The sequence below is a fragment of the Mastigoproctus giganteus genome, chromosome 9 (genome assembly GCF_048544385.1).
Source record: "Mastigoproctus giganteus isolate SK-2022 chromosome 9, ASM4854438v1, whole genome shotgun sequence".
NCBI lineage: Eukaryota > Metazoa > Arthropoda > Arachnida > Uropygi > Thelyphonidae > Mastigoproctus > Mastigoproctus giganteus.
In genome coordinates, this window is record NC_143583.1 from 107,007,087 (window position 1) to 107,033,462 (window position 26,376).

Consider the following 26,376-nt stretch of genomic DNA (forward strand, 5'->3'; position numbering starts at 1 on the left):
TGGCCTAGCTCGCTGCATTTCCTCAGCATGGTCCTGTATTTTTCTAACAAATCGTCAGATCATTTACGTTTAATGTCATTAGTCCCCACATGAATAATAATATTCTCTTTACTCCCCTTAAAATGTGACAATCTGTTGGTGACATCATTAATAGTTGCTTCCGGCAGACATTACCCTGGTTCTACTCCACTTATCCTTATTACAAAAAATATTCCCTGTTTCCCTGACAATAGTCTCCCCTAATAAAACAAAGTCCTTTTGAACCAGAGTAGTTTGCACTTGATTTTTCTGTTTTGAGGCCTGATTCGGGAGTTCATCATTTGGTAGATTGCTGGAGTCTTGAGTCCCTGACGAGCTCCCGGATGCATTATTCTCGAGGGCAAGCACCTGTTTTTTCAGTGAATCAAATTGTTCCATGATTAGTCACCAGGTTGACCTTGGAAAACATTCCACAGGTTCCACAACGGATTAAATCATGACTCACACGTAAATCGCCATCGGCTATTTCCGTATGAGTCACCATACCCTGTGACATGTTTAAGGCAGATCTTATAATTACCATTATAAAATTAGCTAAATATCAATGAAAATTAACTTTAAAAAATGATATCTATAATATTATAAAAATCAAACTGTTACAGGAAAACCTATAACAAAATAATCCAACAATATACTAAATAAATCAAATGTTTAAAAGCAATAATCAACAGTAATCCAATCTACTAAACTGAAGAGCCCTGACGAAGCATGTCCACTCACCTTGAATGCCAACACTCAAATGTTCTCGGATGAATCAGATTAGTCCACTTGATATTGATGGTTCAACTGTTGATGATCCTAATCGGGTAGCTAATAAACTAAATGAATATTTTGCATCTACATTCACACATGAGGAGTTATTCAGGGAGGAGAATGCCAGAAGTGTATTAAATTTTGGCAGTAAGCTAGATAATCTTGTAATAACTGAGAGTAAAATGGAGGAGAAATCGTTGAAAATAAACATTACAAAGGCACCCGGGGTGGATGGGATCTGTTGAGTTATATTAAAGGAGGCGGCAAAGGAAGTAAACAAACCCTTAGCCATAATTATGACAGCTTCTTTGGACTTAGGGGAGGCACCCATGGACTGGAGATGTGCAAATGTGACCCCATTCCACAAAGGGAGACACTGGTAATTACAGACCTGTTAGTTTAACTTATGTTCCAGGGAAATTAATGGAAGCACTGGTTAAAGAAGCACTGCGGGATCATCTAGGCAAGACTTCAGTTATAGCTCGGACACAGCACGGATTTGTTAAGGGGAAGCCTTGTCTGACCAAATTGATTGGATACTATGATGTAGTCACAGAGGAACTGGATGCAAAGAATAATTTTGATATCATATATTTGGATCTTAGAAAGGCCTTTGATACTGTTGCACATGGAAGACTGCTGCACAAATTGGAGCAGTGTGGCATTGGACGCAAATTGCTGCTATGGATAAAGGGATGGTTGAGTGGGAGAAGACAGAGAGCGGTAATCAATGGACACTGCTCTTCGTGGACTAATGTTATTAGTGGAGTCCCTCAGGGTTCAGTGTTGGGTTCATTGTTGTTTTATGTATTTATAAATGATATCGATGATGGTATATCAGGCATAATGTCCAAGTTTACAGACGATACTAAGGTTCGCAGGGTTGTTAATGAGACTAATGACAGTACGCTGCTGCAACAGGATCTAGAAAAGTTGAGTAGATGGGCTGAGAGATAGCAAATGAAGTTTAACCTTGACGAATGTAAAGTACTACATGTGGGAAGCAGTAACCCCAGAGTAACCTATCAACTCTGTGGTACTACACTGACAGTGGTAGAGAACGAAAAGGACCTGGGAGTAATTGTGCAGGCAGATATGAAGTTTTCTGAGCAATGCAGACGGTCTGCCAGAGTAGCTCATGGTGTCTTGTCAATGATATACAGGAATTTTTCTAGCAGGGATAAGGAGGTGATTATACCCTTGTATAAGGCAATGGTCAGACCACACCTTGAGTACTGTATACAGGTCTGGAGGCCTCATTTTGAGAAGGATGTAGAGCGGTTGGAATGAGTACAGAGAATAGCACAAGATTAGTGAATGGAACAAAGGGTTGCTCTTAAGAAGAAAGGTTTAAGTTTTGCAAATTACAGTCTGTCCTCGTATAGCACGATAGTTGCGTTCCTAGAAACCCTCGTGCAATGCAAAATCGTGCAATATAAACAACAGGCCCTATGGGAAAAGTAGGGTTAGGTGCCGACCACCCAAGATTAAACACACATTTGGAACCAAAACATTACCAAACACAATAAATAATCGGGTAATTTTAATCGTTATAAAATATTTACGTATTTTATAACGATTAAAATACGTAATAAAAATAATATTATATTATAATAAAGTATTTTTAGTATTTTTTAATACTAAAAATATTTTTTACGGATAAAATACGTATTTTATTCGTAAAAAATTTATTATATTAAATAAAATAGTCGTAATAAAATATTGCTAATGCTTTTGCTTCTATCGTAAGCAAACTTGCTTTTTGTTTGATTTTCTATCCAAAGAGATGACAGCCGTTCCATCTCTTCCAATTCTTTGTGTCTTAATCTAATTGATTTTAATTACCCTTTTGAGTTGTTCCTGCTATGAAAGTTGTTTTTATTTTCTCTGCATTCTTTGTAATTCTCCGCGTTGCCTCATTTAGGTCTGTAGCACGTGCAATATCACATGGTCTTTCATTTCGCTCAAAGCGTTTCACAATTTCATATTTTTTCTCTATCGACAGAAGCGGACTGGCCATAAGCCTTACGGGGGAAACCACGGTGGGCCGGAGGCTGGTGTGATTTTGGCCATAAACCGTAGTATGAGGCCACTACAAATTTTCCCGGGTAAGAATTTTTGACCCAGTCCGCCTCTGTTTATCGATATTGCTTTTTTTTTTCTCTCTGAATCTGCAGTGTCTTAGCCAGGATGCTTCCTTTTCACACCTTTTAAGTATTTTACTAATTTTTAGGGAATAAAGCACAATTACAAACGAGGTGGCACGCTTGATACACAGAAACAAAGCTGCGCGCATGTAGCAACTGAATAAACAACACCGTCAAGGGCGAGATACACTGTTAACACCTTACATTTTACTAAAGCACATTTCTGGGGGTTACTACCATAAAACAATAAAAACAATTTCCAGTTGCGTTTCTGCTAGTGGAATCTGTTATAAACTGGTAGTAAACTCCATCTAATTGCATTGCGATTATATCGATAGCTGGAATTGTCGGTTTTTACGTTATTATAGTGAAATGTGTTTCCCCTTCACTGATATAAAACACATAAATACATTTTCAGAATCTTCTTCGTTCCTATCGTGTTGCGTTCAGTTGGGGTGATTCCGCATTCGACTGCCATTTCTTGTAAACACAAAGGCGAATCGTGTATAAGCGAATTCGGTTCGTGTTATATAAGATAACGTTCCCCTATTTATAAATCGTGTATGATCGAATTCGTGTAATGCAAACACGTGTTATACGAGGACCGACTGTACAGTGTCTGGAGACTAGGCACCTGCATCTAATTGAGGTGTATAAAGCCTTGAATGGTTTGAGCATGCTCAATGCTGATGGGATTCGCTTAGAATAATCGCCTGATAGGTCATAAATTCAAATTGAGGAAAGACAGTTATAGGATAGATGTGCAGAAGTTTGCCTTTAGCCAGCGGTTGGTTGATTGCTGGAACAAACTTCTATCTGTTGTTGTGGAAGTTGATAGCCTAAACAGATTCAAGGCAGAACTTGACAAACATTTGGAGTGAGTGGATGAGTGATAAGGGTTTTTTTTTTTTTATGCTGATGCTATATAAGCTTGCTTTCTTGCATCATGTGCCTTTGCTAATGCTAATTCGATATGGCTAATAATAATAATAATAATAATAATATATTATTATTATTATTATTACAAACTATACAATGTTTGATGATCACCGACGTCATGGACCATTCATAATTTGTGAATGGTCCATAATGTAAACTTATAAAAACTGGAATAATAAATTCACTGACATTTAATAAAATCACTTATTACAGAATCACTATAAAGTTGGCATTGCATTGCACACAAAGCAAATCAGTGCATACTTCTCTATTCAGAGGTGCACATTTATCGTTCACTAAGCGTGCGCAAAAAAAAAAAAGGTATGGACAAGAAAAATAGCTTTTCAAATTCATATTATATCTTTCACTGATCTGTAAATGATCCTTCACCAAATTTTCAATAAAAAAAAAAAAAAAAATTACTGATACCAGAGTAATTAAATCAAATCGCAACAGAATGCAAAGAATAGTAAAATAAATAAATCTACAGCAACGAGTAACAGCATAAAAACTGGACAACGTCAAGGATCATTCATAATTTGTGAATGGCCCACATTCATAAATTATGAATCCACAATTTGTGAACGAAAACTGAAAACTAATGAAAACTGGAATAATAAATTTACTTACATCATCAGCCTTTCTATCAGAAGTTGGAAAAAAAATGGTGATAATGAGTAAATTTTTTAATGTTCTGAGAAACTTAATGTAGATTCACTGCACTTTAAAATGTAGAATAATCACAGAATGGTACATGATGCTTGATAAGAGCTGCAGAACTTTTTCTGCCAATAAAGCAAATGAAAATCTCTGTGATTGGCTGAATTTTTTTGTTTTATTTTCCACTCTCTTTTCCAAAGCTACTACTTCACTTAACTTTTCAACAAATTTTCCCACCACAAATGAAAACAGAACAGATACAGTACATACAAAACAGTTATAAAATGTATTATTCATGGCTAGTAACAAATTCCGAGTCTTGTTGGCTGTATAGAAACAGAGCAATCGTCAAGAGTAGAATGTTGTGAAAATGGCAAATGAAAATCTCAAAACCATAAACTGAACGAAACCTAATGCTTTGTAGATGCTTTACTCCGCCTGGTCATTGTTTATTACCTCTGAACACCACAGATAAACGCTAATTACAGGAAAGGTCCCTCCCAATACACTGGTCAGGTTCAGAATGCCATATGCGAGGATCAAACAAACCGTGATTGAAATGTGTCTCTTGTTAGCATAGTAATAACTCATTCCTAGTCCTTGCAGTTTTTTGTTTCAGATAAAAAATGAAAAAAAGAAAGCCAAATCTAGCATGGTAGGTTTTAAAAACGACACTGTCCATAGAGAGACTGTTATGCAACTAATTTGTGTATTGTAAAATAAAACATATTCCACTCTGATAATGATCAGAGTATGCACACACAAAAAATGTAAATTCACCAACACTAAAATAAAATCAGACTGTGATGTATACTTATATTTGACACTGATGTTGCTAAATATTTCATGACAATCTTTTATTTATTAATATTTCTATAAGCTTGGAATCAGTCTAAACAATACTCGGGTGGTGGCAGGTTTCTGGGTAGATAAGATTTGTGTTACATTTAATTTGAAAAACTTGCTTGTTTATGAATTAAAATCGTGAATTGTCTTGAGAAACGAATCTGTCCTCCAAATTTCGTGGGGCCCCTTTCAAGCTCGGCTCCAATGCAGCTGCATTGGCATAGTTATGCCACTGGGTTAGTGTCACGTTCCAGCTCCAACTCAATAATTAAATGAAGGATAATATAAATTTTACTTACACAATAACGAGCACAATTATTCAAATAAAAACACACCAACATTACAATACAACTTTATAGCTATGCGTATTGCATTCTGCAAGAGGGGTTACTCGGCCATACAGCGGGAGCCAGACGAAAGTAATTAATTTTCATACATGTATATCTACCTTATGTCTGGCCCATACCTAAAGTGGGATATACATGTGTGAAAATTAATTACTTCTGATATTTCAAGGGATGTGTAAAAACTGGCCTTGAGATAATTACTTAGACAATGGCCAAAATTTTCACACCTTTATAAATTATACAGACTTTGTTGTTCACATATTATGAATTTACAAAAAAATAAATAATAATAATAATAAAAACATTACTTTGTCTGTGTACTTTGTACTCATTAATAAAATCCTAATCATATTTTCTAAACATATGTAAAAAAAGTCATTGTTTCAGGTTTCACAGGAGCCTTTTAACTTTAAAAAAAAAAAAAACTTGATTACAGACTAGCTTATATCTGGCATAGGCTTCTGTGTCGCCTGATAATTTATATGCATCCCATGCATTTTTCTTCTCTGCCATGAGTATCATTAATTCATATCCAACATCCATTTAGGCCTGAACCTCAAACAGTATTTCTTACTTGGCATGAAAAGCCTAGTAGCCTCCAAAATTAAGTGCCTGAAGGCTTCCCATTTAGAATTCACCATTGGTAACATCATCAGTTGATCACACTGTATAGAATTTAAAAACTGTCTGAGACCACTGTAGTCACCTTTACGAAAACAAAAACCCTTCCCTTTACCCTTGATGGTAGTTATACCTTTAAGTAAATCCCACTTCAGTACACTATAATCACTGTCACCTATTGGTTTCTTTATCTGCAAATTCTTAATGCATGAATAATCACTGCTCACAATCAGATAAAAGGTATTACTCCATCTGGTTGCCTCTTGAACATGTTGCTGTAGAAAACAATCCTCCAATAAATCCACAAAAGTCTTACTAGCATGTGAGTGACCAATCCACAAGTTCCACTCGATATCTGGAGAGTTAAAATTCCCCATTACAAGACATTCTGATTTACTGAACCATTCTATTTCTCTGCACAACTGTTCATTGTACTCATCACAGTCATAAGGCCTATAACATATTCGTACACTCCTTTTTCCACTGTTTATATCACACCAAACAGACTCAACATTGCACTGTCCACCCATGTAAACTCAATGCACTTCCTTAGATTTTATCTGTTTCTTAACTAACAGCTTAACAGATTGTGTATTACAGCTCTGATTCATACTATCTTAACTAACAGCATAATCCCCCTTTCCCTTCCTACCTTGTCTGTCCTTCCTGTACACATTGTACTCCTCAAATTCTAATGCTGCACTGCTTATATCTGTGACACCATGTCTCTGATATCCCAACAATATTTGCCTTTGATGTCATGATCAGCACTTCAAATTCATTAATTTTATTTACTATACTTCTAGCATTAGTGTACATGCAAGTATACATGCAATTGTTCTTACTCTTAGTTACCCTAACACAGCCCATGTATTTACTTATTCCATGATGACTCCCAGTAGCTCTTGAAATCTCCAGCAACTTGCTCTCTAGGATGCTGCTTATTACAATAGAAGCAGTGTAAGAATCACTGTCGCTTCTACCTGCGGCTACTGTTAGCCTTTTAGTCTGTGAACCCCACCCCAAACTAGCAGTTTCCCGACCAACCTAACACTGCCGCAATAGCATCAGCAAAAATTCTTGCACTCTTTCTATTTAAGTGTATACCATCCCTGTAGAAGCAGTCTCTTCTGTTAGCAAGCACAGACCATGCTGAAAAAAATTCTACCCAGTGAGTCTTGCACAATCTCTCCAGGGGCGAATCGATTGACAAGGCTATCCTCATATAATCCCTCCTATCGAGTGTGGCTAGAATTTCAGTCACTTTCAAATTTAACCCTATCATCATCATCATGAGATAAGAGATCTGCAGATTTACTTGTTAAGTAAATCTGCAGATCTCTTACTCTTAAGGTCATTAGTGCCAACGTGTACAACAATATCAGTTTTTCTGCCCTTAAAAGATGATATATGCCCAACAACGTCATCAACTTTTGCCCCTGGCAGACATACCCTAGTCCTATTCCACCTATCCTTTTTGCATAATATATTCCCCATCTCCTTGACAATAGAGTCACCGACAATAAGTTGTTCCTGTGGGACCAGCACTGCCTTGGAAATTGCCGTGCTGTGTTGCCTGATGCACAGGAGTGAACTCTGGTATTGCATTGAGAGCAGCTGAGAGCTTGATGGGCCCCTCATGTAATTTCTTCGAGGGTATTTACCCTACACCTAAAACTCTCATAGACACCCATCAGAATGCTCAGTTGGCGCCTAAAATCTTCACAGTCTCTGCACCTAACACACACAAAGACATCCTAATTGGCTAGATCATATCCTGTTCTAGACAGGTCTGCAAACATTTTACATTTCGTGCATTGTTTTAGACTGTGATGCGTTGGAGAATTGCTCCCTTTAGTTCTTTCCGCGAGCCACAGCACTCTGGCTATTCTGTGAATGCTGCTTTGCTGCTCTAGTCTGAGTCATGATTCCATTAAGTATAATTTAATTAACAATGAACTTTAATAAGATTAATAAATTTTACTGATTAATTGATAATACTATACTAATCTAACAGATTTCTAATACAGTGCTACATTTTTTGCTATGTTGTTTTACGTTAATTGTATGCAATTCCGTATCTTATAACAACGGCAGCAAGTTACAAACATAAAATCTATGGACAATAAGTATTAACTTTCAAAATTGCTATCTAAATTCAAAAATAAACCACAGAGCTTGGCTAGAACTATAAAGCTACTTATAGGAAATAATTTTTTATAACAATAAAGTTAATAAAGTGATTAAATATAAATGAAAACTTAGTGTTCACCGGAGCTGCAAATAACCTCATCCCCCTACACTGAATTGTAGCATCAGCCAAAAAAAAAACCCATTAATTTCACACATCCATTCCCTCTAAAAGTTTGTCCAGTTCCTCCTTGAATTTATTTAAGCTATCAACTTCCACAATGATAGAGTGAAGTGTATTCCAGCAAACTACCTGCTCCCTAAAGGCAAATTTCTGCACATCTGTTTTACAACTGTCTTTCCTCAAATTGAATTTATGTCCTCTCAGGTTTGTAATCTCAGCAAGTGGAATCCCATCAGAATTGAGCGTGCTCAACCCATTCAAGGCCTTATACACCTAGTCCAGCCACTGCAATTTGCAGAACTTAAGCCTTTCTTGGTAAGAGGACCCCTTTGTTCCCCTCACCAATCTTGTTGCCCTTCTCTTTACTCACTCAAGTAACTTTACATCCTTCCTAAAATGAGGCCTCCAGATCTGTATGCAGTACTCAAGGCAGGGCATGGCCATTGCCTTATATAAAGGGATAATCACCTCCTTTTCCCTACTAGCAAAAGTCACCCTATAACCTGCTCTGGCAGCCTGTATGCATTGCTGTATAAACTTGCAAAAGCTACTATACTTTTTATACCAATTAAGAAATACTGTTCAAGGTTTAGGCCTAAATGGATGTCAGATGATCTAATGAGACTTGTGGCAGAGAAGAAAAATGCATGAGTACAGGGAAGGGCAACGAGATTGGTGAGGGGAACCTTTGGGAAAACCCCAGTTGTTTTTCATTCTCCACTATCCCATGTGTAGTACCATACAGTTGATACATTACTCTGGGGTTATTGTTACCCATGTACAGTGCTTTGCAATTGCCAATGTTAAACTTCAATTTCCACTTCTCAGCCCATCTGTCTAACTTTTATAGATCCTGTTGCAGTATCATACTGTCATTACTGTCATTTACAACCTTCATCATACCGTCATTAATAAATATGGAAAACAATTGATCCAACACTGAACCCTGGTGGACTCCATTAACAACATTAGCCCAAGAAGAGCAATGTCCATTGATTAACACTCTCCGTCTTCTCCCACCCAACTTCCCTTTATTCATAGTAGAAGCTTGTCCTTAATGTCACACTGCTGCAATTTGTACAGCAGTCTTTTATGTGCGACAGTATCAAAATCTTTTCTGAAATCCAAGTATGATATCAAAATTATTTTCTGCATCGAGTTCCTTTGTGACCACCTTGTAGTATTGAATCAAACTGGTCAGACAAGATTTCCCCTTTAACAAACCCATCATGTGCCTGAACTATAAGTACAGTCTTGTCTAGATGATCCTGCATTACTTCTCTGACATACTGCTGTAGGAAAAAGTCATCCAATAAATCTACAAAATTCTTGCTAGTGTGTGAGTGACCAACTAACAAGTTACAGTCAATATCTGAAAAGTTATAATCCTGTGTTATTAGACAATTTGATTTACTGGTCCACTCTATTTCCCTGTACAGTTGTTTGTTGTACTGATCACAGTAATTCGGCCTATAATACACTCCTACTCTCGTTTTAGGTTTTCCAGTGCTGAAAGCTCACCAAACTGACTCAACATTGCACTGGTCACCCATGTCAACTTGATGCACTGCCTTGAATTTTATGTGTTCCTTAAGTAACAGCATAACACCCTTCTCCCTTGCTATCCTTTCTGTACACATTGTAGTCCCCATTTTCAAATTCTGCAATCCTTATATCTGTGTAACACCATGACTGATATCTCAACAATGTCTGCCTTTGATGTCTTGATTAGTACTTCAAATTCATCAAATTTATTTACTATGCTCCTAACATTGGTGTTTATGTAAATATACTTGATAATTGAGAGCTATTAAGTGCTCGATAATTCCTATATTCTATTATATTATAAATCAACTGGGATTACCTTTATTTTTAGATATAGGAAGCTTCTTTTCCAACTCTCCTAGTCCAACTCGCTAATAATTCTTGAGGATGGTAATATATTTTTTGGGCAAAATATTTTTCGAGAGTAGGCTGTGCGGACGAAGCTCTTTGACGCTCTTGGAACAGAGAAGTTTTTCCTGATTTATTTTCTGAGTTATTAGCTTAAATTGTCATATTAACTTATTTCTAGAGTAGCTTTATATTCCTAGTTACGATACTTAGTTTAAAGTTTAACTTAGACAGAGATTTTGTAGGTATTACTTAGTATCGGTAACGGTATCAAATCACGTGTTACAAATTGAACGAGAGGTCTTTTTTTTTTAACCAAATTTAGTCGATTTATTAACCAATTGTTATATTAAATTATCTTCTATAAGTAGATTATAGACCTAGTCAGTATCCTTAGTTTATTCTAAATTGAGATAGCGAGATTTGGAAGCTAATCAATACTTACGAGTCCGTAGAAGTACTGTTCGTGAATTCCCGCCATTTTTACACGATAGCATAACCTTAGTGTAGTATAGTGCATAATATAATATTGTCAGTTAATCAGTAAATCTATTAATCTTGATAAACTTTATTGTCAATTAAATTGTACTTTTAACTCTATATATATATAACGACTTAATCGTAACAAATAATTAATACATAACTATAGTGGTACACGTGATACGGAAGTTATATAAAGGGAACTCGTAGAAAACACTAGATACCGAAAAAATAAATATAGCGTTATAACTGTTTTGGGATATAACTTAAAGATTTAATTTTGTTTTGAAATTTTATTGAATTAAATCGGAATCATGACTCAGACCAGAGCAGCAAAGCAAAAGGCTCAAGCTAATGGGAGTGCTGTGGTTCAGGGGAGAACTGAGGGGGGGGCAGTTGCCCTCTGAATCACAATCTTTTAAAATGCACTGTTTGCTTGATGTTTGCGGAGCAGTCGGGTACGGGACATGATACTGCCAAGGGGGATGTCTTTGTGTGTGCACGATGTGAGGAGTGCAAGGAAATCAGGCGACAACTCAGCATTGTTATGGGCCTTTATGAGAGCTTGAAGGACAGGGTGGATGCCCACGAAGGAAATAAATTGAGGGGCCCATCCAGCTCTCAGCCGCCCACATCAACGCCAGAGCTTGCACTTGGTCATCAGGCAACACAGAGGCAGCCCCCTAGGCAGAATGCGCTGGTCCCACAGGAACTAGTAGTTGTTGGTGACTCTATTGTCAGGGAAGCGGGGAACATGCTTTGCAAAAAGGATAGGTGGAATAGGACCAGGGTATGTCTGCCAGGGGCAAAGGTTGATGACGTTGTAGAGCGGATATCATCTTTTAAGGGCACAAAAGGTGATATAGTTGTACACGTTGGCACTAATGATATTAAGAGTAGGAGACCGGCGGAATTACTTAGCAAATGCAGGTCATTGTTGAAAAAAAGCCGCGAATTAGGGTTGAATTTGAAAGTGTCTGCAATTCTGCCCAGACACGATAGGAGGGAGTATATGATGAGAGCCTTGTCGATCAATTCGGCCCTGGAGGGATTGTGTAAGGCTCAAGGGGGAGAATTTTTTTCAGCCTGGACTGTACTTGTTAACAGGAGAGATTGCTTCTACAGGGATGGGATACACTTAAATAGAAAGGCTGCAAGAATTTTTGCTGATGCTGTCGAGGCAGAGTTAGGTGGGTCGGAAAACTGCTAGTTGGGGGGGGATACAAGGACTAACAGATTAACAGCAGCCACTGGCAGAGGTGGAAGTGATTCTTGCACTGCTTCTATTGAAATGAGCAGAAGCCTGAAAAACAAGATGCAGGATATTTCAGAGACTACTGGGAGTCATTGCGGTACAAGTAAACACATGGGTTGTGTTAGGGTAGCCAAGAATAGAAACAGGTGCATGTATACCTGCGTGTACACCAATGTTAGGAGTTTGGTAAATAAATTTGATGAATTTGAGGTATTGCTCAAAACATCAAAGGCAGATATTGTTGGGATATCAGAGACGTGGTGTCACACAGATATAAGGAATGTGGAACTGGAATTTGGGGAATACAATGTGTATAGAAAGGATAGACAGGACAGGAGGGGAGGAGGGGTTATGCTATTAGTTATGAAACACATAAAGTCCAAGGAAGTGAAGCCAGTCGACATCGATGGGCAGGGCAGTGTCAAGTCAGTTTGGTGTGACATAAGCATAGGGAAATCAAAATTGAGAGTAGGAGTGTGCTATAGGCCTAATGACTCTGATGAGTATAATAAGATATTGTACAGGGAAATAGAGTGGGCCAGTAAATCAGAGAGTCTTATAATGGGGGATTTTAATTTCCCAGATATTGACTGGAATTTGTGGATTGGTCACTCGCACACTAGCAAGGCTTTTGTGGATTTATTGGATGATTGTTTTCTACATCAGCATGTTCGTGAGGCAACAAGAGGGAGCAATACTCTTGATCTGATTATCAGTAGTGATTCTTCATGCATTAAGAATCTGCAGATAAATGAACCACTAGGTGGCAGTGATCACAGTGTGTTGAAGTGGGATTTACTCAAGGAGGTAACCACCATCAGAGGTAAAGGGAAGGGTTTTTGTTTTCGTAAAGGCGACTATGATGGTCTGAGACAGTATTTAAATTCTATACAGTGGGACCAACTGATGATGTTACCAACAGCAAACTCAAAATGGGAAGCATTCAAGGAACTAATCTTGGAGGCTACCAGGCTTTACATACCAACTAAGAAATATTGTTCAAGGTTTAGGCCTAAATGGTTGTCAGATGATCTAATGAGACATGTGGCAGAGAAGAAAAATGCATGGGATACATACAAATTAATGGGTGACATGGAAGCCTATGATAGATATAAGTTGGTCTATACCCAAGTCACAAAGGAGATTAGGCAGCAAAGGCAGACTACGAAAAATCCTTGGCAAAGGATGCAAAGAAAAACAGAAAAGAGTTCTTTACCTATTTAAACTCAAGAAGGAAAGGGATGAATCAGATTGGTCCACTGGATATTGATGGTTCAACAGTGAGGATCCTGCTCAGGTGGCTAACAATCTAAATGAGTATTTTGCATCTACATTCACGCATGAGGAGTTATTCAGGAAGGAGAATGATGTAGGTAAAGTAAACATTGGCAGTGAGCTAGATGATTTTGTAATAACTGAGAGGAAAGTGGAGGAGAGATTGTTGAGGATAAACATAAAAAAGCCACCTGGGGTGGATGGGATCTATCCAGTTATATTAAAGGAGGCAGCAAAGGAAGTAAGCAAACCCCTAGCCATAATTATGAGAGCTTCTTTGGACTCAGGGGAGGTACCCATAGACTGGAGATGTGCAAATGTAACCCCAATTCACAAAGGAGGATGAAAGGCTGACACAAGTAATTATAGACCTGTTAGTTTAACTTCTGTTCCAGGTAAATTAATGGAGGCACTGGTTAAAGAAGCACTGCAGGATCATCTAGACAAGAATTCAGTTATAGCTCAGACGCAGCATGGTTTTGTTAAGGGCAGGTCTTGCCTGACCAATTTGAGTGGATACTGTGATGTAGTCACAAAAGAACTGGATGCAGGGAATAACTTTGATATTATATATTTGGATCTTAGAAAGGCTTTTGATACTGTTGCACATGGAAGACTGCTGCACAAATTGGAGCAGTGTGGCATTGGAGGCAAATTGCTGCTATGGATAAAGGGATGGTTGAGTGGCAGAAGACAGAGAGTGGTAATCAGTGGACACTGCTCAACGTGGACTAATGTTATTAGTGGAGTTCCTCAGGGTTCAGTGTTGGGTCCGTTGTTGTTTTCAGTGTTTATGAATGATATTGATGATGGGATATCAAGTTTAATTTCCAAGTTTGCAGATGATACAAAGGTTGGCAGGGTTGTTAAGGACACCACTGAAGCTATGCTGCTGCAACAGGATCTGGAAAGGTTGAACAGATGGGCTGAGAGGTGGCAAATGAAGTTTAACATTGACAAATGTAAAGTACTACATATGGGAAACAGTAACCCCAGAGCAACGTATCAACTCTGCGGTACTACACTGACAGTAGTGGAGAATGAAAAGGACCTGGGGGTAATTGTGCAGGCAGATATGAAGTTCTCTGAGCAGTGCAGACGAGCTGCAAGAGTAGCTCATGGTGTCTTGTCAATGATATACAGGAATTTTTCTAGCAGGGATAAGGAGGTGATTATTCCCTTGTATAAGGCAATGGTTAGGCCACATCTTGAGTACTGTATACAGGTCTGGAGGCCTCATTTCAAGAAGGATGTAGAGCTGCTGGAACGGGTACAGAGAAGGGCAACAAGATTAGTGAATGGAACAAAGGGTTGCTCTTACGAAGAAAGGCTTAAGTTTTGCAAATTACAGAGTCTGGAGACTAGGCACCGGCGAGGTGATCTGATAGAGGTGTATAAGGCTTTGAGTGGTTTGAGCATGCTCAATGCCAATGGGATTCTTCATCTTGCTCAGAATAATCAGCTCAGAGGGCATAAATTCAAATTGAGGAAGGACGGATGTCGGATAGATGTGCGGAAATTTGCCTTTGGCACGCGGGTGGTTGGTTGGTGGAATCGACTTCCATCACTTGTTATTGAAGTTGATAGCCTAAACAAATTTAAGGTTCAACTGGACGGGTATTTTGAGCGAACGGAGGGGTGAAATGGGAATGGTGTGTTTTTTTTTTTTTTTTTTTTTTGGCTGATGCTGAATAAGCTTGCTTTCTTGCATCATATGCCTCTACTAATGCTAATGCTAATATCTATTTTGTAAAGCAGGTGGGACATCTTTCCCACTGTCAGAACCGCAGTGTCCAGACCGTGCGGTCTCAACAATGAGCGCTCATGACTGCTGTCTACAAACACCATACTTCTGGCAGCATGGAAACCATTACTTGGATTAGCATAAAATTAGGTTTTTGAGGTCTGAACTGTTTTATAAATATGGACCAATTATTTCTTTTGGTTCTATAGCCGGACTTTAGAGTTAAATTTAGGGGTCTAATAAAATTGGATATGGGGGGGGGGGAGGATTATTCTCTACATTCCTTAAGTTGGACTAGAACTTTTCGGGCGTCATGTTCACAGGAATGGAGCAACTCACAATTAATCCGAAACTTTTGTCTTATATTGCAGTGTTTGTTCTTCACGTATGCGTATAAGTGACCATTCGTCGGACAATAGGAATTGCCTACGGATATTGATTGAAGTTTCATGTAGTTTCATCTCTGAGGTTTCTTCAATAAGTAGTTTGTGATAGTTCTGTTGAATATTTATAATTTTTGTTTCATTAAAGCTGAATGAATGTCGTTCATTTATTGCGTGGAACGAAAGTTCCGATGCATTTGAACGACTCGCCTGTGGTAAGAAGTAATTTTTGTATTCCTTGGATTTTCAAACCTGGCCGAAATTTGCTAAATTTCGGCCAGGTTTGAAAAAAATTAGTTCTTACCACGTCAAGTAACTAGTAAAACTAGCTTTAAAATCTCGATTTAATCTAAAAAAGATATATTTTAAACAGATTCAACGATATCGCAATATTTTTAGAAAACACCTAAACAGTATTGATTGGAATACCCTAAAGGAAGCCATTCAATTAAAAATCAATGCCCAATCCTCCACATTAGAGAATAGACATAACCTAAAATTACAACCCTTAGGGGTTTTCCGCACAACAGAAGTCATCATTCGTCTCACAATCGTTTTGAAAATCAGAGTGCATACCGAAACACCAAAAATGCAGATAAAAATTCCCACACCTTTCCCAATAGACATCTACCACATATTAATGACTTCCGGGTCAATTTAAACGCTGGTTCACAAAACGACCCCAATCTATGAGATAATGTAAAGAACTTATCATCTGTTATGCTAACTTCTCAGCAAATAGCCCTATTAAATAAAGGTTTAAATTATAATTTACCGCCGCGATTCCCCCCAAGAAACAAATGATTATTGATCTTGAGTTCGCTCTTAGAGATTTGCCTCAAAAAAAAACGTATTAATCCAACAGACTAATCGAATCATAAACCAAACTATCCCCTCAATATCAAAATGACATAGAGAAGAAGCAAAAGCTTTACACACACTAAGACAAAACCGAGATATCATTATTCAATAGGCCAACAAAGGTGATACAGTAGTTATTCTCAATAAAGGAGACTATATAAATAAATTATACACCATCATTTCAGACACAACGTCATACGAAGAGGTTGCACCATCAGAGTTCAACAGCTTAGTTAGCAAATATAACAAAATGCTCACCACCTATAGGAAAGATGACCACATCACTATGGCCCAACTTAAACAAATTAAAGCCCACACACACAGTATCCCAACCTTATTTGGCCAAGTAAAATTTCACAAAACAGGATACCCAATTCGTCCAATCGTGTCATATAAGAATTCAGCTTTTGCTTCCTTAGCCATGTTCATCTACCCAATTCTAAAACTACTCCGAGAACTCCTAACATATAACATAAAAAACTATGATGCTTTATTCATGAACCTCAAAGATCTCCATATCAAGGAGGATATGAAGTTATATTCACTGGATGTGACTTCACTATACACTAATGTAAATGTGCCTTAGACATAGTCTGGGCCTACTTGAACAATGATAACATGAAAATTAATAACACCAACTCCCCAAAGACAGAATATTCGAACTAACAAAACTATTAGTAAATTCAAATTACATTTTCTTTCAAGAAAAAATATACAGACAGATTTTCAGCCTCCCAATGGGCCAAACATCAGTGGACTCATTGCCAAACTATACTTACACAAATAGAAAAGATCCGTCTTGAGCCATTTATACCACAGATCACATATTACGGAAGATATCTGGATGACATCCTAATTATCACAGATCATTTGACCATAAACAATATTCTTCAGGTTTTTAATAACATCCATCAGAGATTAAAATTTGAATTAGAAATTGAAGCAGAAACCCACTCCATAAACTTCCTTAATTTTACCATACACAGATTAGGACAAAAACTAAATTTCAGCATATATAGAAAACCCACTAATAAGGGGATGCGTTTGCATTTCCACGGTTATCATCCCCAACCATACAAAAAATCAGTCATGCTGAACCAATTTCTTAACGCCTTTAAATATTCTTCCACCCAAATTTCTCCAACTACTGAAATAAATGAATTAACTACAAGATTCTCAAATAGGGGTTACCCGCTAACCTACATAAACAAAGTCAAAACAATAGCCCGTGATAAAATAAATAACAACAACCTCGCAACAAACATTGCACAAAAATCTGACAAGACCAAAATACATTTCATCACCATTCCATATGTCGAGTACTGGTACAATAAACTTAATCAAATATGCAAGGGAACCGACATGAAAATCATAGCAAAACCCATGAACAAATTATACATATTCTTCAGAAATCGACCTTCAAACACCACATTCCAATCACTGCATGATCTCGTATACAGCATTCCATGCAAAAATTGCGATGCTGTTTACGTAGGATCTACCATGGGAGTGGCACAGCTTCGAGCAAAACAACACGAAGCTTCTGTGCGGGCGGGTCGTTCAGATGCATCGGAACTTTCGTTCCACGCAATAAATGAACGACATTCATTCAGCTTTAACGAAACAAAAATTATAAATATTCAACAGAACTATCACAAACTACTTATTGCAGAAACCTTAGAGATGAAACTTCAATCAATATCCGTAGGCAATTCGTATTGTCCGACGATTGGTCACTTATACGCATGCGTGACGAACAAACACTGCAACATAAGACAAAAGTTTCGGATTAATTGTGAGTTGCTCTGTTCCTGTGAAAAGTTCTAGTCCGACTTAAGGAATGTAGAGAATAATCCTCCCCCCCCCCATATCCAATTTTATTAGACCCCTAAATTTAATCCTAAAGTCCAGCTATAGGACCGAAAGAAATAATCGGTCCATATTTATTAAACAGTTCAGACCTCAAAAATCTAATTTTATGCCAATCCAAGTAATGGTTTCCATGCTGCTAGAAGTATGGTGTTTGTAGACAGCAGTCATGAGCGCTCATTGTTGAGACCGCACGGTGTAAACACTGCGGTTCTTTTTTTTTTTTTTTTTTTTTTTTTTTTGATTTGGTAGTTGTTGGCGCATCGGCTTCTGTGGCCATATTGCACCTCCCAAGGTTTTTGGCAGTACTTTGATCCAAGCCCGAGGCGGGAATCGAACCCGCGACCTTTGGGCTGCCAGGGAGGTACTTTACCCACTCGGCTAGCCCGGTCGGCACTGCGGTTCTGACAGCGGGGAAGATGTCCCACCTACTTTACAAAATAGATATTGTCATCCTCAAGAATTATTAGCGAGTTGGACTAGGAGAGTTGGAAAAGAAGCTTCCTATATCTAAAATAAAGGCAATCCCAGTTGATTTATAATGCATACACCTGTTCTTACTCTTAGTTACCCTAATACAGCCCATGTATTTACTTGTTCCCTGATGACTCACAGCAGCCCTTTAAATCCTTTCTACCTTCCTTTCCATGCTGCTGCTCGTTCAAATAGAAGCAGTGGAAGAATCACTTTTACCTCTGTGGCTATTGTTAATCTATTAGTCTGTGTATTCCCCCAACCTAACAGTTTTCCAACCTGCCTAAAACTGCCTCGATATCATCACTGTAGCCAGTTGGGAAGGAGTAGCAGTGCGTAGCACACGCTTCTTGATTTGACCGGGGTTCGAGCCCGTCACCACCAAATACAGAGGATGCGGAAAGGTCAGAGAATGACCACCGCATATCCCAGAGCAATATGGCCTTAGTTGCTAATGCTCCTAAAAACCAAATAACAACAACAACAACAACAACGATATCATCAGTAAATATTCTTGTACTCTTTCTATTTAAGTGTATTCCATTCCTGTAGAAGCAGTCTCTTCTGTTAACGTGCACAGATCAAGCTGAGAAAAATTCTGCCCCATTTCAACCACAGGGGCTCAATCTTGTGAGTATGGGCTTGGCACACCCAGGGTCCTGAGCTGGATATCATTCTTCTCTTTCTTGGTGGTTCCCTTCTACTTCTCCCTCTCTCTCTCTCTCAGGGTAACACAGAATTTTTTTTTTTTTGGCTTATGCAGCATAGGCCTCGGGCTTCCTTACAACATATGGCTAATAATAATAATAATGAGCCTTGCACAGTCTTTCCAGTGCCGAATTGATTGACACGGCTCTAATCATATACTCCCTCCTGTCGAGTCTGGGCAGACATTCACCTTGGCAGACACTTTAAAATAAAATTTAATCCTTTCTTGTGACTTTTTCCAACACTGATTTGTACTTGTAAAGTAAGTCTGCAGATCTCCTACTCTTAATGTCATTAGTGCCAACGCGTACTACAACATGTACTATCTTTATTGCCCTTAAAAGATGACATCTGCTTTACAATATCATCAGCCGTTACCCCTTGTAGATACCCTGGTCCTATTCCAGCTATCCTTTTTGCACAATATGTTTCCCTTTTCCCTGACAATGGAGTCACCGACATCAACTAGTCCCTGTGGATTCGGCACATTCTGCCTTGGGGGTTGCCATAATGTTATCTGATGATCAAGTGCAAGCTTGGGCATTGATTTGGGCAGCTGAGAGCTTGATGAGTCCACAATCTAAATCCCTCTAGGGCATCTACCTTGTCTTCCTGTGGTCTTCTATATCAGAAGAATTTTGAAGAATCCTGATGCCTAGAAAGCTCCAAATCCTCATGGTATTTCTCCACTGTTCAGAAAACCTGTGCTCCTGAGCTTACTCTTGTTCTGTGTTGCCTTTTTACTCTTTCTTATTCAGTGCTTTTTCTTTTTGCTTGGAAATTTTCTCTTATTCAATGAGTTCCTAAAATGGGTGACAAATCCTTCCCATTCAATTATCATCCCATTGCACTTCTGTTCAGCGGAAATGGGGGGAACCCCTGGTGTCGTCAGACAACTAACACTTGCACTTCTGCTCTTTCTAAAGTAATGGAGAACTCCATTAATCTCCAATTCCTACACTATCTAGAAACTATCCACGTGATCAATGATTGTCAGTATGGTTAGTGTTGATCCACTGGTGATATACTGGCTTGTTACCCATCTGTGGACAAATTCAATGGAAAAGCTTGGTGAAACTCAAGCAGTTGCTATTGACATTTCAAAAGCTTTTGATTGTGTTTGGCATGAAGGTCTTCTTAATAAGCTTCCATCTTTTACATCAATTACAAAAAAACTGTTTTTTGTAATTGAGTATTCATTTTTCTCTCTGACTGCAGGTGATGGTAGATGGCTCTCTTTCTAACTTCTTCACTAATGCGGGTTTTCAATTCTTTCTCCCAATCTTTTCCTCTTGGGTAATTAATGAATGACCTTTTTACATTGACTGTAAATCCTATCCATAGTTTCCTGATAATAGCACAATACATTCCACCTTCCAGTTTGAGAAACCTTGCCCTGCCAAAACAGCTTCAACTTCTCAAATATCCACTACCAATTCCTTAAATGCAGCAAAGTGCAGTGCAGTAAAGATAATTTAGTTAATTTCAATCCTTTTAAAACTTAGTCCCGTCTTATATCTCATAAAAAGGGTTCTTCTGCTCCTGTGCTTATCTCTCTCTCTGCATAAGCACATCAGTTATATTGCTTCCTCTGCATCTGAAAAAGTGGGCTTTTTTGCTCTCAGCTAGTCACTCTGTACCTATCTCAAATTCACCCTACCTGAGAGAGAGATTATAGAGGCAGTGCCCATATAACCTCTCTCTCTCTCTCTCTCTCTCTCTCTCTCTCTCTCTCTGTCTCTCTCTCTCTCTCTCTCTGTCTCTCTCTCTCTCTCTCTCTCTCAGGCTTTTCGACTTCATTCAAAAGAGGGCAGTTAGGTTTATTGATGACCTCATCTCTTACTAAGTCTCTCCACTTTCTCGTTGACATTCTGTTTCTGCTGCATGTCTTTTCTATATAAATGCTTCCATGGGAATTGTTCTTCTGAATTGGCATCTATAATTCCTCTTTTATTTTCTAAACCAGTCTTAATGTGTGCTGCAACCAGTGAGCCTTCTTTTACTGTCCAACCTCAAACTCACAGAATCAACTTTTCTTCTTCCTCATTTATTCCTTCAACTTCCATTTTCTGGAACACCCTCCCTTCACATATATTCTCTGAAAATTACAATCTACAGAAATTCAAGGCTAATATCACAAGTACCTTCTTTCATTTTCTCAACTTTCAACCCATGATGGTACAGTATTATAGGTTTCTAATATATCTTATATTTGGAATTTTCAGTAAGTAATCTATAATTATCGAAGTAATTTTTAAGTAATCTACAATTATCGAATTGGAATTTTTATTAAAAAAAAAATGTATTAATGGCTTTTGTGATGATTGCTTTAAGGGCATTTCATAATTCTAATATATTTGCCCTAGCTTTGTAATTTGCCCAATAAATAGATGTCATGTAGAGCCTTAAACTGTCATAGTCCCCTTCTCCAAAATTAAAATCCATGCCTTTACCTTTAAATACCGAAACATCTTTCTTCATATTGCAACTAAAGACTCCCTAATCACTACCTACCAGGGTTCCTTTGCTATATATGGCCAGATAGGAGCAGAGAAAAGTAAGTAAATCGGTGAAAGGTAGTGATTAGGGAGTCTTTAGTTGCAATATGAAGAAAGATGTTTCAGTATTTAAAGGTAAAGGCATGGATTTTAATTTTGGAGAAGGGGACTTAATCTCATACCATATAAAACAAAAGGAAAGGAAAGGAGCATCTTCACCAATTATAATTCCCACTCCTGCACATACACTGGCTAATTATAATTGGTGAAAATGCCCCTTTCCTTTCCTTTTGTTTTATTTTATTTTGTATGGTATAAGATTATTAAGAGAATTATGTAGGATAATTTCTGCTGATATGAAAAGTTTCATGTTCCACTATTGCAGTGATGTGTAGGACTCACAATACTGGTCAAAATCTTAATACCGATATTTTGGTATTTTTAATTTATGAAACCGGGATACCGGTATTCCAAAAAAAAAACATTTTTTGCAATAAATTTTGGTGACAATTAGGTGCAATAAAGTAAGGAAAAAACAAGTAATTACTTGAATTCATGTTTTAAATCAAACTCTTATTACAATAATAAATATTCTAGCAAAAATTATTAAACATACAGTTATTCTAAAAACCAAAAAAATAAGCATTCACATACCTGTCCGAATAAAGTGAGCTCTTAAGAAACTCAATTCTGTTAATATATGCTATAATTTCCATAAAATTTCTCTCAATTAACAATTTCAACTCTCTCTACAGCTTCAAACACTAAACTAATTCAATCTTAATCACTTTCTCATATTTCTCTTAATCACCAATATCAATTCTCTTCACAACAGCAATCCATAAGTCGCTAACTTAATGCTAACAATTCCACGTAATTTCTCTTAATTTAGCAATATCAATTTTCTTTACAACTTCAACTAATAAACCAACTCAATACTAAACATTTCCTTATTTCTCGTGTTTCTTCATGTTGAAGAAACACGAGAAACTTTTTTAATCTGTCTGCTGCTATTAATGTATGTTAATATAAACTTTTTTATATTAATATACATTAACAGCAGCAGACAGATACAATCTTCATGTGAAACATGTACACAAGAAATATTCTGTCCAACTAAAACTAAATAAAATATTCTGTTTTGTTAATATATGTACAAGTATTTAACATATACTCAGTACAATCTTACTCTAAAATAATCTTCCACTTTATCTAAATATCATTTCCAAAACAACACAGTTCAGACCTTCTCTTTCATGGTGGGATTCCTCTGTGCGGGTTCCTTCCACAGAGAGCAGTAATGTCTCTCTCTCTCTCTCTCTCTCTCTCTCTCTCTCTTCTTAGTTAAACTCTGCATCTCTGCTGTATAGCTCTTCCAATACTGTCTTATTTCGGGATTTTGAGAACAGTTCTCTGTTAATACTGAAGGAAATTACCACAGCAGTAGTAGAAGCCAGGGCACCCTCTAACTGGCTTGTTATTCAACTTCCGGATTAACTTCTAGCACAGGAACATGCCCGGTGGAACCCTTCACTATATAGCTGGACGCTCCCAGAACTGGAACCAAATTGAACCCAGAACTACCACTGGAAGTCTGCATCCCCTCTGAACAACAACCACAAACTCCTCTTTTGATGCAAGCACCTTATTTATTTCCTTATCATTTACGCAAGGTTATGTGCAAATCCCAGAGGGGGTTGCACACATTTACGCATCTTCCACTATCTAATTTAAACCTGACCCAATCACGGTGTTATTGTTTAAACTCACTCTTCTTCCTTTGGTGGGAAAAACAGAATATTTTTCCCAAACAATGAAATGCTTTCATCTTTTACTTCAAGATCACTTGTTCACAATACCTTTGAACTGCTCCTTACCAACACCCTTTCCTAAAATGCACTAAGTGTCGCATCCTCAAGTAGTGGTGTAATAGAGGGATTAAACAATTGTTCAGAAGCTTTTAATTTTAACCCTTCTGCACTTGCCATACCATTGTTCACCATATTCCTTAACTGCCCTACCAAGCCTACTGCCACTAATGGAAATATTTATGTAATGATGTGTTTGTTATTCTTTAAGTGCTTTACTTCCACACACACTTACTAAGAGTGTGTGGAAGTAAAGTGTGGATATTTGTAAGATTTAATGTCTTACAGTTTCATGACATTTTCAGGTTTCCATTGCATTTGTACTTGGCGTCTCCATAGCCAGGTGGGCAGGAGCAGCAGTGCGTAGCACACGCTTTTTGATTAGACCGGGGTTCGAGCCCGTGATCACCAAATACGGAGGATGCGGAAAGGTCAGGGAATGACCACCGCATATCCCTAGAGCAATATGGCCTTAGTTGCTAATGCTCCTAAAAACCAAATAACAACAACAACAGCATTTGTACTGTGTATAACAATCCCTCATTTGCAAATTCAGCAGTATAACGATTTATTGTTGTCGATTTTATAACCTTTATGTGAATAAATCATGTGAATAAATAAATATTTTTAAAATTAGTATCAAAAAAACCTATATTTTTTTTAGGTTTTTTTTGAATACCAGAAAAAAATGACTGGGATCCCGGAATCCGGGTATTGTAAGCCCTAGTGATACCTGCATTGGTTGAATTGCTTGTTGGAAAAAATATAAATAACAAACAGATATGAGTTAAAGAAAATAATTTTTTTTTTTGCAAAATTTATAACAAAAAAGAAATTAAAACTATTTGATGCTATAACAGTTACTGCTGACTGTGAGCATATACATGACAATGCTTGAAAGATTTATTTCTAACATTATTCTTCTCCTTTTATTATAGCATGAAAATATAAATTTTTTTCATTTAATTTGCTTCTTGAAATTAGTGGTGGAAATAATTATGCAATGGAAAAAATTCTGAAAGTAAATATGGCATGTATAAAATAAGTATGTGAACTAAGTATATAGATAGTTCTCAATTTTGTATTCCCTTTCTAGTATTATATGTGGTCTTACACAGTTTACAACTAAAGCTCATCTTGTTCGAGCAACATTAGAAGCAGTTTGCTTTCAGACAAAAGAAGTAAGTAATGCAACACTTTATTATTCAAAAAATTATTTTCTCTCTCTTAATATTTCCTTTAACTTGATGATACAAATGAGATCAATTGTAAAATGAAATTTTAGAAATTATTGCCTCTTGAACATGCCTAGATTTTAGAAAAGAAAATATCTTTCAAACTCATTAAATTTTCAACTGTTTTTTATAAGATGATAAAACTTATCTGATTAAAATTTTAGGTTATAGATGCAATGAATAAAGATTGTGGTGGTTTGAAATTAGAAAGACTTCAAGTTGATGGTGGAATGACTGTGAATGATTTATTAATGCAAATTCAGTCTGATCTTCTAGGAATTCCTGTTGGTAAGCTATATTTCTGCAAATGATAAATTATTCCGAAAATATTATCATCAGGGTCCTTTATATCATTCATTTAAGCAATAAGGAGAATCTTTTTATTTCATTTTCCTAAGTAAATCATAAGATTCTGTTTTTAGCTTACATAATCAGCAGTGGGTCTGATTTTTTTTTTTTTTTTTGAGGTGGTTGGTTGATTTTATAAACAAAAATAACTATAATCGATATCTTAAAAACAAGGATGCCTTTTATTCGTTCCTTAAAAATGCCTTTTATTCAATTTTTATTCTGCTGCAACTAAAGGCAGTAGCCACGTACACTGAATGACTAGGTTATTAGTACATCTGCATCATCAAAGGATCAAGTACTCCATTAGGGGTGGTGGTGTATCAGGCTGTACAAAGCAGGAAATCAGATATACCTGGTGGTAACATGTATGTATGTATGCATGCATGTGAAATTTGGCAAAGGAAGAGTGACTTTACCATTTTTCTTATTCATTGGCCTGCTTGTCATTGGATCTCAACTCAATTGAGTACTGTTGGATGAGGTGGAATTAATTGTTTATGATAGGGATCCACTGCTGTATAATCTGAGGCAATTGCAGGGGACATAATTGAGTCTGCATGGGCTATGATTCCTGTGCAACACTTTTAGCACTTCATGAAGCCTAGCCCCGAGAGCTAAATTGTGCTACTCACTATGGCCATTGTACATAACAAACTAGCCATGCACTATATATGAAAGATAAGTGCCTTGTTAGGAAAAATCTGTTATGTAGATTTCAGTTTTTTTTTTTTAACAGATGGATTATTAATATTAGAGTCCTATTATTAATATTAGAGGCTCAAGCATAATACAGTACCAAATTGCAATTCATAACAG

General features: G+C 37.3%; 1 protein-coding gene across 2 annotated transcripts in view; it reads left to right on the forward strand.

The window, feature by feature from the left end:
• LOC150080626 (glycerol kinase-like) overlaps positions 1-26,376 on the forward strand; it is a 420,206-nt gene that overhangs the window by 351,493 nt on the left and 42,337 nt on the right. For both annotated transcript variants that reach the window (XM_090381601.1, XM_090381600.1), the window contains exons 14-15: positions 25,071-25,155; positions 25,374-25,497. In XM_090381601.1, coding sequence (XP_090237727.1) covers positions 25,071-25,155; positions 25,374-25,497 — 209 coding nt within the window. The remainder of the gene's footprint in view (positions 1-25,070; positions 25,156-25,373; positions 25,498-26,376) is intronic.